Source organism: Mixophyes fleayi, chromosome 1 (genome assembly GCF_038048845.1).
Source record: "Mixophyes fleayi isolate aMixFle1 chromosome 1, aMixFle1.hap1, whole genome shotgun sequence".
NCBI classification, from domain to species: Eukaryota; Metazoa; Chordata; class Amphibia; order Anura; family Limnodynastidae; genus Mixophyes; species Mixophyes fleayi.
The window spans coordinates 226,595,826-226,611,020 of record NC_134402.1 but is presented as its reverse complement, the minus strand read 5'-3'; the positions used below and the strand labels follow the sequence as shown (position 1 = coordinate 226,611,020).

Sequence of the window (15,195 nt, the reverse complement as noted above, 5' to 3'; positions counted from 1 at the left end):
TAAAGTTTTATTAAGCAAAGTCACATATACAAAGAGTACAGTAGCCAACGTGAAAACACGAGTAGATAATAACGAGCAAATCGCACGATAACTGCGTCCAGCACAGAGCAGAAAAAAAAAATTCTTCCTGTCAACTGGGCTTTAAACAAGAATGATAAAGAGTGACCCAAAGTTTTTGTGGTAGGAGAAGAGGGGAACCAGGGTAAGGAAGAGAGAAAGAGGAGAGTGATTAGATCCATTATTATGAGTGGAAGAAAAAAAAGAGAAAAAGGAACAATAGACTGAGCTTTTTAATGGTACTGTGTTAGGTAAAGGGTGGATGTACCTGATCAAAGGATAGCCATGGGTCCCAGACCTTGGTGAAGGCTCTCGAGGGGTAGCGGATAATTCTAGTCATAAATTCCATCCGTTGGATCTGCCAAACTTATTTATAGATTGAAAAGAGGGAGGGGATTGTTCCGCCAATCTGCCGCAATTTGACAGGAAACAGCCGAGAGAATATGTCTGATTAATTTATACTGATGGTGGGATGCCGAGGGAACTCCCATGGGAAGAAGGAAGAATTTAGGCTCCAGAGGGATGTCCATCTGCAGGATTAAGTGGATCAGTTTCTTAATTTCCCGCCACAGACTTGACAGCTTTGGGCACGACCACCATATGTGGAGGAACGTGCCTTCATGGGAGCAGCCCCGTCAACACCGGTCAGAAGTGTTAGGGTGAATTCTACTAAGACGCAAGGGCACAGAATACCAACGGTAGAGCACCTTCTAAGCATTCTCTTTAATTCTGACACCTATAGAACTGGAGGCTGTATTCTCATATATCTCAGACCACTCCTTGTCTAGTAATTCTTCACCAAGGTCCCTCTCCCAGGCCACTTCATGCGGGCCTCTAAAATTCACTGTGGAGGGAGCAAGCTCAGAGTAAAGAGTAGAAATGAGGCCTTTTGTTGAAGATTGACGTAAGCAAAAGTAGAGGGGTTGAGCGGAGAGGCGGTTTTTTACAACACTATGAAAGTGGCGATGTTGCAGAAACTGGTAAAAGTGTTTTGAGGGAATATGAAACAGATTGGATGTCAGAGAATTGAGGGAAAGGTCATAGAGGTGGTTAGTTGATTGAGATAGCTGATTCCCCGCGAGTACCACGGCCGAAATGAGCTAGGATGAAAACCTGGGAGAAAATCGGGGAAATTGAATAGCGGAATTATCGGGGAGGGATGAATCGCAAATGGACAGAGAATGTGACACAACCGGATGGAATAGACAGCGCTTGGGGCAACGTGACCTAGGAAGCCATAGGAGAGAGGCTAACGAAAGTAGTCCCAGATCTTCTGCCTCAATTTTAGACCAGACTCTGGTATCCATCGGTCCACACCATAAGACATGTTGAGCAAGCGGGGCAGAGACGTAGTATCTACGGAAATCAGGAATCCTCAGGCCACCTCCCCGCGGGGACCTCTGAAGAATTTTGAGTCGAACGCAGGGACGCCTGTCCGACCAAACGAATTTAGTAACATGGAACTGGCGGAATTTAAAAACGGGCGGAATACGAATGGGAAGAGTTCGGAAATAATAGAGCAATCTGGGGAGGACAATCATTTTAACAGCATTTATGCGGCCCATCCAAGAGATATAAAGTTGGGACCAAGCTGTCAAATCAGATTTTATTTGGCCAAGGAGGCGGGGGAAATTAGCCTGATAGTGTTTGGTGATAGAGACACCCAAATATTAAATTTTTTTGTAGACTGGAATGAAAAAAAGTGCTCCAAAAGTAATTTGTATCTGAGATATTAAAATCTAGTACCTCAGTCTTGTCCGGGTTGACCTTGTAGCCCGAAAAATAGCCAAAAAGGTCTAACTCGGCCAAGAGAGGAGGAACCAATGTATTGGGGTGAGTAATGGATAGCAAGACATCATCCGCATAAAGCGCAATCTTATGGGTGGAGGGGCCCACCTGTACACCAGTTATCTCATGGTTATCTCGAATCCTAGCGGCCAATGGCTCAATAGTCAGAGCAAATATAAATGGAGAGAGGGGGCAACCTTGGCGTGTGCCATTCATAATCAGGAAAGGCATTGAGGTCAGACCATTAGCAGAAACAGTAGCTGAAGGGGAACGATAGAGGTCTAGGATACCAGTCAGAAATCTATCTGTGAACCCCATTGCTCGGAGCACCCCCTCTATGAAAGACCAAGAGATGCATTCAAACGCTTTTTCAGTGTCGAGCGCCATGAGGAGAGAGGGAAGGATATCGATGTGAACCGTATGAATCAAGTCGATGATCCTTCTCGTATTATCAGGGGCTTGACACCCTGGAATGAAACCCACTTGGTCTGCATGGATGAGGGCAGGGAGACACAAAAATATTTTTATTTTGGTGATTACACAAGTTTCTGCCCCTGCATATGCAAGGTCATTTTCTAGAATTTGAAACTCTTGAATATTGAGGTCTATCATCATCAGCTATCTTATATAGTGCCACTAATTCTGCAGCGCTGTACAGAAAACTCACATCAGTCCCTGCCACATTGGGTCTTATAGTCTAAATTCCCTAACATACACACAGACAGAGAGACTAGGGTCAATTTGATAGCAGCCAATTAAAATCTAGTATGTTTTTGGAGTGTGGGAGGAAACCCACACAAACACAGGGAGAACACAGATATGGCCATGGTTGGGAATCTAACTCTAGTGCAGTGAGTCAGAAGTGCTAACCGCTAAGCCAACATGCATGGTTTATGCACTTAACATTATATATCTAATAAGAGCAATAGCTTAGGCAGCTACATAATTTATCCCAGAAATAAATACACGTTATTATCACATGTACCCATTCCTTTAACGCATTCCAAAGGAGATTACATGTGTGAATGGAACTCTCTTTAGTTAGATGTATACCAGTTGCAAGGTTGTTCTTCCTGGGCCTGATTCATTAAGGAAAGTAAAGCAAAAAAAAAAAGGAGTAGCTTTGCACATTGTCAAAACCATGTTGCATTGGAGGGGGAGGTAAATTAAAAATGTGGAGACAGATTAATAGTTGGGGTTGGGCATGTCCTAGATCAACTTTAAATTTCAGTGTAAAAATAAAGCTATCAAGTATTTGTGTGCTACATGACAAAAACAACCAGTGTTTACTTACGTACAAATAATAAACTAATTTGCACCCCTTGCATTGTAACGTGGTTTGTTCTGGAGAAAAGTTACTTATTTTGCCCTACTTTCCTTAGTGAATCGGGCCCCCCTGTGTCTTTATATTTTATTATGAATGTGTGGGTGTTTGTAACTGCATATTGCACAATTTGCTGTGTAATACAATTTTACTGTACGACCGTAGCAATGTGATTGAAGTGTGTTATTAGAGGAGGTAGACTTGATTTCAGTGAAAGGGACACAGAGAGTTGTCTACTTTGGGTCTGTATTTTCAGCGGTAAAGAGTTGGAAGTTGTACAAGCAGAAATACAGATATTGGTGAATATGCGAGGAAAGAAACAGGGAAACCAATCAGATTCTAGCTGTCATTTTGTAGAATGTACTAAATAAGTAACTAGAATCTGAGTGCTTGCTATTGGCAACATATCCACATTTTCAAACCCGCAATTTAGTAAATATACCCCAAAGAGTGTTCTGCAGAAACCAATGGAATGTTAATTTTGTGAGAAAACATTTTTCTTATGAAGTTGCTCAGGTTTGCTTTCAGACATATCCCAAATCTTTTTCATAAGCCAGATGCCTAGGACTGAGCAGCTATTGGTATCTGCTTGGTTGTTAGAGATATTAATTGGTGTGCAGATCTACATATGTGGACTAATGGGCAATTGTACTATTCTGTATACCTGTATTTATACAGTGGCAGAAACTCTGCACTTCCCAGTGGCTACTGGTAGTGGAGAGAAAAGTAAAAAAAAAATAACCTTTTTAGAATAACTGTACCATTAATCACCAGACCTTCCTATTTTAGAGAATAGGGCCTTAGAATTCTTCTACACTGTGAGTTTGAATGAAAATGTACAGCCTGTCTGAAGTGTGAATGGCCCACCAAAATTCCTATCTATAGATGCCACTCAGAACACACAATATGTAAATATAAAGATGTCTAAGAAAGTCACTTACCTATGTTCACAAGGATAGTAAGTGCATTACATTTTTTGGTGATGTAAATAGAAATCTAAGACTACAGTATATTTTGTGTACAATGAAGTTAAATATAACTATATATGGCTCCTGTGTATGCAGTGCTTTTTTAAAAAAAAGTGTAGAGTACTTGAAGTAATAGATATACAAATGCATGTCCTACCCTGAGGAGCAGACATTCTAATTAAGTTAGTGGAACGTAAACAAAGACAATGGTACGTAAAAATGTAATTCTTATCTCAACTCGGACTGCAAAGCAGGGGTTACATATTAATTTGACTGTGCCACACTCAGCAAGTGGTGCTTAAAGTGGGGTTTGAAGGTTTAGATAGCTATAATTTTGCTAATTCCATAAACTTTAATTTTTAATGACAATACATTACAAGAACACTTAAAACAGACTACCTTACCTGAGGTGTATCCAAACTATATTTTATGAGATTTCCATTGGAGTAAAAAATAAATTCCTGAGCATATAGTGAAGATAGTTGTTCTACACAAGGTACAAAATGACAATGGTCTTCATTAACCCATAATGCACAATACTGAACTTTCATCTTGTTTATTCAGGTCTTCAGATTTTGTAAAGTGATATTGACGTGATTAAAAAATATGATCTAAAGATGCAGAAATTCATGGGTTAACTTCACATAATGGAATTCCCCATCTCCCTTTCCAGGATTCTCTGTCAATTATTCTTTCCCATTTTCTCCACCCCTTCACCTCAGTTTCACTGCATCCCAAAGAGTCCCCATTATAACAAAAGGTCACATGGAGAGATATAATTTGAAAGCAGGAGGAAGGCAAACAGAAAGTAAGGAACCCTTGTAAGAGAACACTTCAACACCATGTCTCCTTATATGACCTGCCTCATCCTCCTGCAGCTGTTCCTTCTAATCAATGGTGAGTGCAAAACTAATACTTTTACATAAAATAGCGCAGCCATATTTTTTTTCCATTCTTCACCTTACTAGTTTAGATCCAGATATAGTTGTGTGAAGCAATAACGATTTTATGTTAAAACCACAATTTTGATTCTTATGAAAAGTTTTCGCACTTATTTGATTAAGCATCTATTATATCAATATGTTAGTTTAAAGTCTTAAATTAATACATTGAGCAAACCTTTCCAGGGACAGCCCCAAGATTTAAAGATCTGTTCCTGGTTTTCAGGAATGACCAAATATGTACAGTATATTCTGTATATACAATGAAATTCTCACCATCTATTCTTGTTTTCTGGGCTTTGTAAGTTAATATTTATTTATTATAATTATAATCAGAGAACTTTTCATGATGTGTAGTGAACCAAAATATTATTAACACTGGCACTCATGTAACAGGCTTCAATTCACGTTCTCACCAGCAAAGCGTTCCTCAAACTTATATTTCAACGTTGGCAACTATACTTACTATATGGGGGCATTCAAATGTAGGAGGAGTACATTAACGGTGTGTTCGTGCAATTGCAAATGGATGCAGAAAGGCACTAAGACACACACACCTGAGAAAGCTGTAGTATTGGCAGGTGGGCAGAGTCAGCTGCAAATAGCGAATAATGATAACGGTATTCAGCACTAGCAAACTACCTTGTGATTGGCTGTTTTGTGAATGCACTGATTGGTACTTTCTTTGTCATACTGTCATATATTATGCTTTTGTGTGCGTGTTTAAGCAAAATAAAAATGTAATTCATACACGCGACAGTTTTTTTTTTTACATTTTATTGATGTCTAATAGCGAATGAGTTTGTGACACATAAAAGATATAAATAAAATAGATAGTTGCCAGTGGCACACAATTGTCTGTGACTTGTGCCTGCTGTAAACTGTGGGCATATGCTACTGCTGCCGACCAGGCAGCATTTTTTTTTTACATAAATTACACCCAATTGCGACCAACTCTGAATCAGGCCCCTTATAACTGCAGCATTTTCTTTCTTGCGTTCACATGTAAATGTGGTAAGAACATTCCACGACAACAAAAAACAACACAGATAAAAAGACATTTTGTAACATTCACAAAAAAATATACAAGTATAAAATCAAAAAGGATCTTGTAATATTCACAGAAATCCATAAAAATGTTGCATTACTTGATAAGAGTGTTTCACGTTCTGCTTAACCTAGTTATTCAGCGAGATACTGCCCATGCTATCAGCCCTTTCAGGAGCCGAGACGCTTCCTGCAGATTCACTGACAGGAAATTTGATGTGTGTATGAAAAAAAGGTCTCCCACATGATCAAAACTTGTCTAAAATATATCTCATTATGATAAGTTGCTGAACTTTATATACATATTTATAAATATTACTGTGACTGACGGAGATTCAGGTGAAAGCTCCATTGGTTACTCCTTAGGATGATGGTCATGGAGTAGTGAAGGAGCAGGATTGTTCTTCCAATGAGACAAGATGAGAACCTTCCTTCGGGCACCACAATCCTTTGCATCAGGCACAAGGTTCTCACCTCGCCTCTGAGAGAAAGGGGCAAGTCAAGTGCCATCTAAGGCAGTGTAAATGGGTCAAACGTTAGTGCTTCCAAAATAAACTCACAGAAATAAAATCTTACAGTGAGAACCATACAGTCTCTCTTTTGCTGCCTGGTACATGGGCACATTTTTGTAAACTGTTTTAAATGTGCTGTAACAAACAGGACTGGTTCTAGACCAAGTGGAGCCTAGGTCGCAAAGGGCCTTTGCAAAAACAAATGGAACTGTTACAAGACTGTGCTTTCAGCATTCCAGTCATTGTGTATATTATGTACAGCAGTCCACAGTCCATACCATGATATTAAAATACGCTATTCAAGTTACAGGAGAAGTGCATCTGCTTAGGCTTTCATCAACACTGCTAATTGTAGTAGTATCCATGTTTGTGGGGGTGAAGCTCAACCTGTTTGAGGAAGACCTTGGGATTTCCCTAGGTTCCTGATACCGCCATGATTAGCAGTGAAACAATAACTGAATGCACAGCTCCGATGGTAAGTGCTGGAACAAACTAGCCGTTATCGTAGTTGTGATTGACAGCTGGGGAGGGCAAGAACATGACAAAACACAAGTCAGCACTTGAAATAAGTGGCTGAATGGCAGATAACTTTTTATACTTTAAAAGGTATTTTCAATTATTTTGTTTGAACCAGTACCAGTAAGTGTAAAATGCGAGAAAAGTCTAAAAACAAGCCACACAAACTAAAAAAAACAAAGAAACATACAAGGCAATCTACAGTTGGTTACAGTTTTGTTTTGTGTTAAACCATTTATACTACCATGTAAAATGGGCAGAATAAATTACAATACAATCAAATAAAAAATGTTAACTTGAGGGAGGAAAATGTAATTTACTTTAATCTTAGCAAATAGCCCTATATATGCTATGCACAGTACTTTGTAATGTTTGTATTGATAAATCAAAAACTACATTTAAAAATAATTTATTGATTGTGTTTTCATAGCAACATAATGTAAACTAGCATCATGAAAATGGCTAGGGAGCTTGACAAAAGTTATTTCTGTTAAAAGCAATAAAGCTACAAAGACATAGGGGTGTATTTACTAAAATTAGGGATTGAAAAAGTGGAGATGTTGCTTACAAGCAACCAATCAGATTCTAGTTATTTATTAAGTACATTCTACAAAATAACAGCTAGAATCTGATTAGTTGTTATAGGCAACATCTCCACTTTTTCAAACCCGAGTTTAGTAAATATACCCCATAGGGGCCTATTTATCGTGAACAGCTCTTTTATGCCAATATGACCCTATTCACTTTGTCTCATATAAATGCCCCAATTAATGTTCAGCCACACATAATTGCCCCCAATTAATTTGATGCCACATTAGCCACCTGTGAGTGTGTACGCGACTTACCTCTTGCAGACACAGGAGTGATCTGTTCCGCAATGGAGCCGGGGGGGGGGAACTATTGCTCATGCACATCAGTTCAGTGTCGCCGACAGCCCGTCGGCATTCCAGACTACAGGGCGCTGCATGCCATTTCTGCACACGTGCCAGGGGTTGCCAACCCCTGTTGTAGAATATATTTTCTTTTTAATGGTGTTATGGACAACATATAAACCATGGCACTGCCCTTAAAATATTAAGGGGTATATTTATAAATGGAAGAAGATCAAAAATACTAACAACAAAACTGCTCAGGCAACACTTTGCCCATGTTATGAAAGGATTAACACCAAAGAAATCACTTATTTCTCCGGGAATAAACCAGTTACCACCCTCCCATAGATCTCTATGGGGATGGTGAAAGCTGTCAATACATCAAATGGCAGCTTTTCACTGTTTGCACTGAAAACCTAATGCTATTACAGGACTCACCGGAGAGAATGATCCTTCTGCTCCTTCCCCATGAGAGAGAGATTTTGGGGAAAATATAGTTCTATATGAGAGATTTATTGGCCATTGATTTGTTTTTATATGGGGGTGTCATGTCACAGATTAGCTGGATATCACCCTCTAGGTGCACATCGATACCATCAGTACAGAGACCTGTCATAAAATTAAATTATGGATTGCAATAACCATATAGGTTTTAAAAATAATCATCATGAGGCATGGATCAAAAGTGTCTCTAGAGCACAGCTTCGCAGAATTAAATGAAACTGTTCATAAATAAGTGAGATAGAAACCTTGTGCTTTCAAACATAAACATTGTGTTTGTTGTAATACAAGTAGCTTATATTACAACTTGTTAGCAGTAGCTTACATTGAATCAATGCATTTAGATTAGGGATGAGCGCACTCGGATTTATGAAATCCGAGCCCACCCGAACGTTGCGGATCCGAGTCGGATCCGAGACAGATCCGGGTATTGGCGCCAAATTCAAATGTGAAACTGAGGCTCTGACTCATAATCCCGTTGTCGGATCTCGCGATACTCGGATCCTATAAATTCCCCGCTAGTCGCCGCCATCTTCACTCGGGCATTGATCAGGGTAGAGGGAGGGTGTGTTAGGTGGTCCTCTGTCCTGGTAGATCTCGTGCTGTGCTGTGCTGTGCTGTGCTGTGCTGTGCTGTGCTGTGCTGTGCTGTGCTGTGCTGTGCTGTGCTGTGCTGTGCTGTGCTGTATCAGTCCAGTGGTGCTGTGTGCTGTGCTCTGTCCTTCTGAGGTCAGTGGTGCTGCTGGGTCCTGTGCTGTGTCCTGTTCAGTCCAGTGGTGCTGTGTCCTGTGCTCTGTGCTTCTAAGGGCATAGTTATTTCCCCATTATTCCCCTGTGTTTAAAAAAATAAAAAAAAGTTTTTTTAAAAAATACCAAAAACTACTTTAATTTTTTTTAATTACCACAAAATTTGCACAACCAATCCTGCAGTATAAGCCCATTGGTACTGCAATATTACCAAGTTCACACATTCAGCAGTAAAAGTCCAGTGGTACTGCAATATTACAAAGTTTACACATTCTGCAGTATCAGTCCAGTGGTGCTGTGTCCTGTGCTCTGTCCTGCTGAGTTCCGTAGTGCTGCTGGGTCCTGTGCCGTGTCCTGTTCAGTCCAGTGGTGCTGTGTCCTGTGCTCTGTGCTTCTAAGGGCATAGTTATTTCCCCATTATTCCCAAGTTTTTAAAAAATAAAAAAAAAGTAAAAAAAAAAAAAAAATTTAAAAAAAAAAAAAAATATATAATAATTATAACCAAATTTGCAAAACCAATCCAGCAGTATAAGTCCATTGGTACTGCAATATTACAAAGTTCACACATTCTGCAGTATCAGTCCAGTGGTGCTGTGTCCTGTGCTCTGTCCTGCTGAGGTCCGTAGTGCTGCTGGGTCCTGTGCCGTGTCCTGTTCAGTCCAGTGGTGCTGTGTCCTGTGCTCTGTGTATCTAAGGGCATAGTTATTTCCCCATTATTCCCAAGTTTTTAAAAAATAAAAAAAAAGTAAAAAAAAAAAAAAAATTAAAAAAAAAAAAATATATATAATAATTATAACCAAATTTGCAAAACCAATCCAGCAGTATAAGTCCATTGGTACTGCAATATTACAAAGTTCACACATTCTGCAGTATCAGTCCAGTGGTGCTGTGTCCTGTGCTCTGTCCTGCTGAGGTCCGTAGTGCTGCTGGGTCCTGTGCCGTGTCCTGTTCAGTCCAGTGGTGCTGTGTCCTGTGCTCTGTGCTTCTAAGGGCATAGTTATTTCCCCATTATTCCCAAGTTTTTAAAAAATAAAAAAAAGTAAAAAAAAATAAAAAAGTAAAAAAAAATAAATAAATATAATAATTATAACAAAGTTTATTTTTGTTCCCCACTTTACATTGACTACACCGCTTGATCGTGATTTCATTCTCCTCCACTTCACATTGTTATTGCTCTGCCACTGCTCTTCTCCTTTTACATTGTCCACATTGCTTTCATTGGTTTCACTGCTTTGTCTCCGCTTCTAATTTGATCTGTTCCACTTCGGACTCCCTACCGCTGCCCTCCTCTCTGTACTTCTCCCCCTCTCCTCCCCGCTTCCTCCAGCCGTTCTCTTATTCCCCTGTCTGTCATCATGCCGCCTCGCTCCTTTCCTATACCCATCCTCTCCCCCAGCCCCCGCCAAGGGCCCATATCTCTCTATCCTATCTCTCACCCCCCCCCTCGCTCCATCAACCCTGACAATCTCATCCATATCTCCTCTTCTTCGTCCCTCCCTTTTTCGTGTGCCCTCTGGAACTCTAGGTCTGTCTGTAACAAACTGTCCTCCATTCACGACCTCTTCATCTCTAACTCTCTTAATCTTCTTGCCATAACTGAAACCTGGCTCACTTCTTCTGATACTGCCTCTCCTGCCGCTCTCTCCTATGGGGGCCTCTCTTTCACCCACTCCACCAGACCAGACGAGCGTCCAGGAGGGGGAGTGGGCCTCCTCCTATCCCCTAACTGCACTTTTCGGGTCATACCTACTCTACCTTCCCTCTCCTTCTCCTCCTTTGAAGTCCACTCCATTCGGCTCTTCTCCCCCATCCACCTCCGTGTCTCCGTCATCTACCGTCCCCCTGGCCCTACCTCTCTTTTTCTCGACAACTTCGCCGCCTGGCTCCCCCACTATCTTTCCTCTGACCTGCCCTCCATTATACTGGGTGACTTCAACATCCCTGTTGACAACTGTACTGACCCTGCCACCATAAAACTTCTCACTCTTTCCTCCTCCCTTGGCCTCACTCAGTGGACCTCCTCCCCTACCCACTGTCTTGGTCACTCCCTCGACCTTGTCTTCTCTAACCTCTGTGATCTCTCTGAGTTCTCCAACTCTCCCTTCCCACTCTCTGACCACCATCTCCTCTCCTTCTCTCTGTCCTCCTCCCCTTCTCCCACCTCGCCTAAAGCCACCCTCACCAGGCGCAACCTTGACGCTATTGACCCCATCTCCTTCTCTGCCTCTCTTGAAACTCTCCTATCACCCCTTCCCTCTCTGGCCTGCCCAGATCAGGCGTCCTCTCTCTACAACCAATCCCTCACTACTGCCCTGGACACCGTCGCCCCGGCCTCTTCTATCCGCCGTCGTCGCCTTACTCCCCAACCCTGGCACTCCAAACTCACCCGCTCCCTCCAAAAGTGCTCTCGTACAGCTGAACGCCTCTGGAGGAAATCTCGTTCCCTGGCTGACTTCCTTCACTTCAAATTCATCCTCTCCTCTTTCTGCTCTGCCCTGTCCCTCGCTAAACAATCCTTCTTCAAGTCGCTCATCTCTTCTCAGTCCTCCAACCCCCGCCGCCTCTTTGCCACATTCAACTCCCTCCTCTCCCCCCCCCCTCCCACTGTCCCGCCTTCCCTCTCTGCGTCTGACTTTGCCTTCTTTTTCTCCTCCAAAATTGAAGCCATCAGACGCAACATCTCCTCCTCCCACCACTCTCCCCCCATCACCGCTTCACCTCCCGCCATTAACCAGCTGTGGTCCTCCTTCATCCCCACATCAGGTGAAGAAGTTCGCTCCCTTATTCTTTCCTCTCCACCCTCTACCTGTCCTCTTGATCCCATCCCCTCCCACCTCCTTCGCTCTCTCTCTCCTACTGCCTGCTCCTACCTCGCACACCTCTTCAACCTATCACTCTCCTCTGGCGTTGTCCCATCCTCATTCAAACATGCTCTTATCTCCCCTATCCTTAAGAAACCCAATCTTGACCCCACCTCTCTTGCTAACTACCGCCCTATCTCTCTTCTCCCATATGCCTCCAAATTACTTGAGCGGATTGTCTGCAGCCGCCTCACCAGACACCTCTCTGACAACTCCCTCCTTGACCCTCTCCAATCCGGCTACCGCCCCCTCCACTCCACTGAAACAGCCCTGGCTAAAGTTACCGATGATCTCCTATCAGCCAAATCCAAGGGTCACTACTCCATACTCATCCTCCTTGACCTCTCCGCAGCCTTCGACACCGTGGACCATCCCCTCCTACTGCAAACTCTTCTTTCACTCGGCCTCTCTGGCTCTGTCCATGCCTGGTTCACCTCATACCTTGCTAATCGCTCCTTCTCCATATCCACGTCTGGTTCTTCCTCCACCCCCTCCCCTCTCCCTGTTGGAGTCCCTCAGGGCTCTGTTCTTGGCCCTTTACTCTTTTCGCTCTATACTTCCTCCCTTGGGGCTCTCATCTCCTCTTTCGGTCTTCAGTATCACCTATATGCTGATGATATTCAACTCTACATCTCTTCTCCTGATCTTTCCTCCTCCCTCCTCTCTCGTGTAACTGACTGCCTCTCAGCCATCTCATCCTGGATGTCCTCTCGCTTTCTTAAAATTAACATCTCCAAAACCGAACTCATTGTCTTTCCCCCACCCAGGCTCCCTTCTCACCATGACCTCTCTATCGTTGTTAACAACTCCACTATCTCCTCTGTCACCCAACTCCGCTGCCTAGGTGTCACTCTCGACTCCTCTCTCTCTTTTGCCCCCCACATTCAATCCCTTGCCCAAGCCTGTCGCTTCCAACTCCGTAACATTGCCCGCATCCGTCCCTTCCTCTCTCAAGATGCCACCAAAACTATCATCCATGCCCTCATCATCTCCCGTCTCGACTACTGCAACCTCCTCCTTACTGGCCTCCCCCACTCCCGTCTCTCCCCCCTCCGCTCTATACTCAATGCGGCTGCAAGACTCATCTTCCTCTCACGCCGCTCCTCCTCTGCCTCCCCTCTCTGTCTTTCCTTACACTGGCTCCCCTTCCCCTACAGAATCCTTTTCAAACTCCTCACCACCACTTACAAGGCTCTCTCTCAGTCTACCGCCCCTTACATCTCTAGCCTCCTCTCCATTCACACTCCCGCCCGCTCCCTGCGCTCGGCCAATGATCGCCGCCTCTCCTCCACTCTGATCACCTCTTCCCACTCTAGAATCCAAGACTTCTCCCGTGCTGCACCCCTTCACTGGAACGACCTCCCTCGCTCCATTCGTCTCTCACCCAATCTGTGCTCCTTCAAGCGGGCACTTAAAACTCACCTGTTCCTTAAGGCCTACCAACCATCCACTTAACCACTCACCCTTCTGTTTCTCCCCTGGCTCCTTTCCTCTCTCCCCGTTGCTTCACTGGCTCCCTTTTGTGCCTGACTTTGTTTACCCTCCCTTAGGATGTAAGCTCGAATGAGCAGGGCCCTCTTCCCTCCTGTCTCCATACCTGTTCTTCTGCTCCGTCTCTACTGTATCTGCCTGCTTGGAGTTTCTGAAGTACTGGTACTTTGTGTTTATTGTCCTGTACTGTTTTACCCTGTATAGTCTACTGTTTGTACCATGTTCGGCGCTGCGGAAACCTTGTGGCGCCTAACAAATAAACGATAATAATAATAATAATAATAATATAACCAAATTTGCAAAACCAATCCAGCAGTATAAGTCCATTGGTACTGCAATATTACAAAGTTCACACATTCTGCAGTATCAGTCCAGTGGTGCTGTGTCCTGTGCTCTGTCCTGCTGAGTTCCGTAGTGCTGCTGGGTCCTGTGCCGTGTCCTGTTCAGTCCAGTGGTGCTGTGTCCTGTGCTCTGTGCTTCTAAGGGCATAGTTATTTCCCCACTATTCCCAAGTTTTTTAAAAATAAAAAAAACTAAAAAAAAAAAAAAATTAAAAAAAAAAAAAATATATAATAATTATAACCAAATTTGCAAAACCAATCCAGCAGTATAAGTCCATTGGTACTGCAATATTACCAAGTTCACACATTCTGCAGTATCTTGTGCTACATATGGAGACCAAAAATTTGGAGGATAAAGTAGGGAAAGATCAAGACCCACTTCCTCCTAATGCTGAAGCTGCTGCCACTAGTCATGACATAGACGATGAAATGCCATCAACGTCGTCTTCCAAGCCCGATGCCCAATCTCGTAGTATCGGGCATGTAAAATCCAAAAAGCCCAAGTTAAGAAAAAGTAGCAAAAAGAGAAACTTAAAATCATCTGAGGAGAAACGTAAAGTTGCCAATATGCCATTTACGACACGGAGTGGCAAGGAACGGCTTAGGCCCTGGCCCGTGTTCATGACTAGTGGTTCAGCTTCACCCACGGATCTTAGCCCTCCTCCTCCTCCCCCCCCTACAAAAAATTGAAGAGAGTTATGCTGTCAGCAACAAAACAGCAAACAACTCTGCCTTCTAAAGAGAAATTATCACAAATCCACAAGGCGAGTCCAAGGATGTTGGTGGTTGTCAAGCCTGACCTTCCCATCACTGTACGGGAAGAGGTGGCTCGGGAGGAGGCTATTGATGATGTAGCTGGCGCTGTGGAGGAACTTGATGATGAGGATGGTGATGTGGTTATTGTAAATGAGGCACCAGGGGGGGAAACAGCTGATGTCCATGGGATGAAAAAGCCCATCGTCATGCCTGGTCAGAAGACCAAAAAATGCACCTCTTCGGTATGGAGTTATTTTTATCCAAATCCAGACAACCAATGTATGGCCATATGTAGCTTATGTAAAGCTCAAATAAGCAGGGGTAAGGATCTTGCCCACCTAGGAACATCCTCCCTTATACGTCACCTGAATAACCTTTATAGTTCAGTGGTTAGTTCAGGAACTGGGGCTAGGACCCTCATCGGTACAGGGACACCTAAATCCCGTGGTCCAGTTGGATACACACCAGCAACAC

At 43.1% G+C, this 15,195-nt stretch overlaps 1 protein-coding gene across 1 annotated transcript in view; it reads left to right on the top strand.

Annotated features, from left to right (window-relative positions):
- Positions 1 to 4,798: 4,798 nt before the first annotated feature.
- MADCAM1 (mucosal vascular addressin cell adhesion molecule 1) overlaps positions 4,799 to 15,195 on the top strand; it is a 43,591-nt gene continuing 33,194 nt past the window's right edge. The window contains exon 1 of the mRNA XM_075190662.1: positions 4,799 to 5,034. Within this exon, the coding sequence (XP_075046763.1) occupies positions 4,980 to 5,034 (55 nt within the window). The 5' untranslated portion in view covers positions 4,799 to 4,979. The remainder of the gene's footprint in view (positions 5,035 to 15,195) is intronic.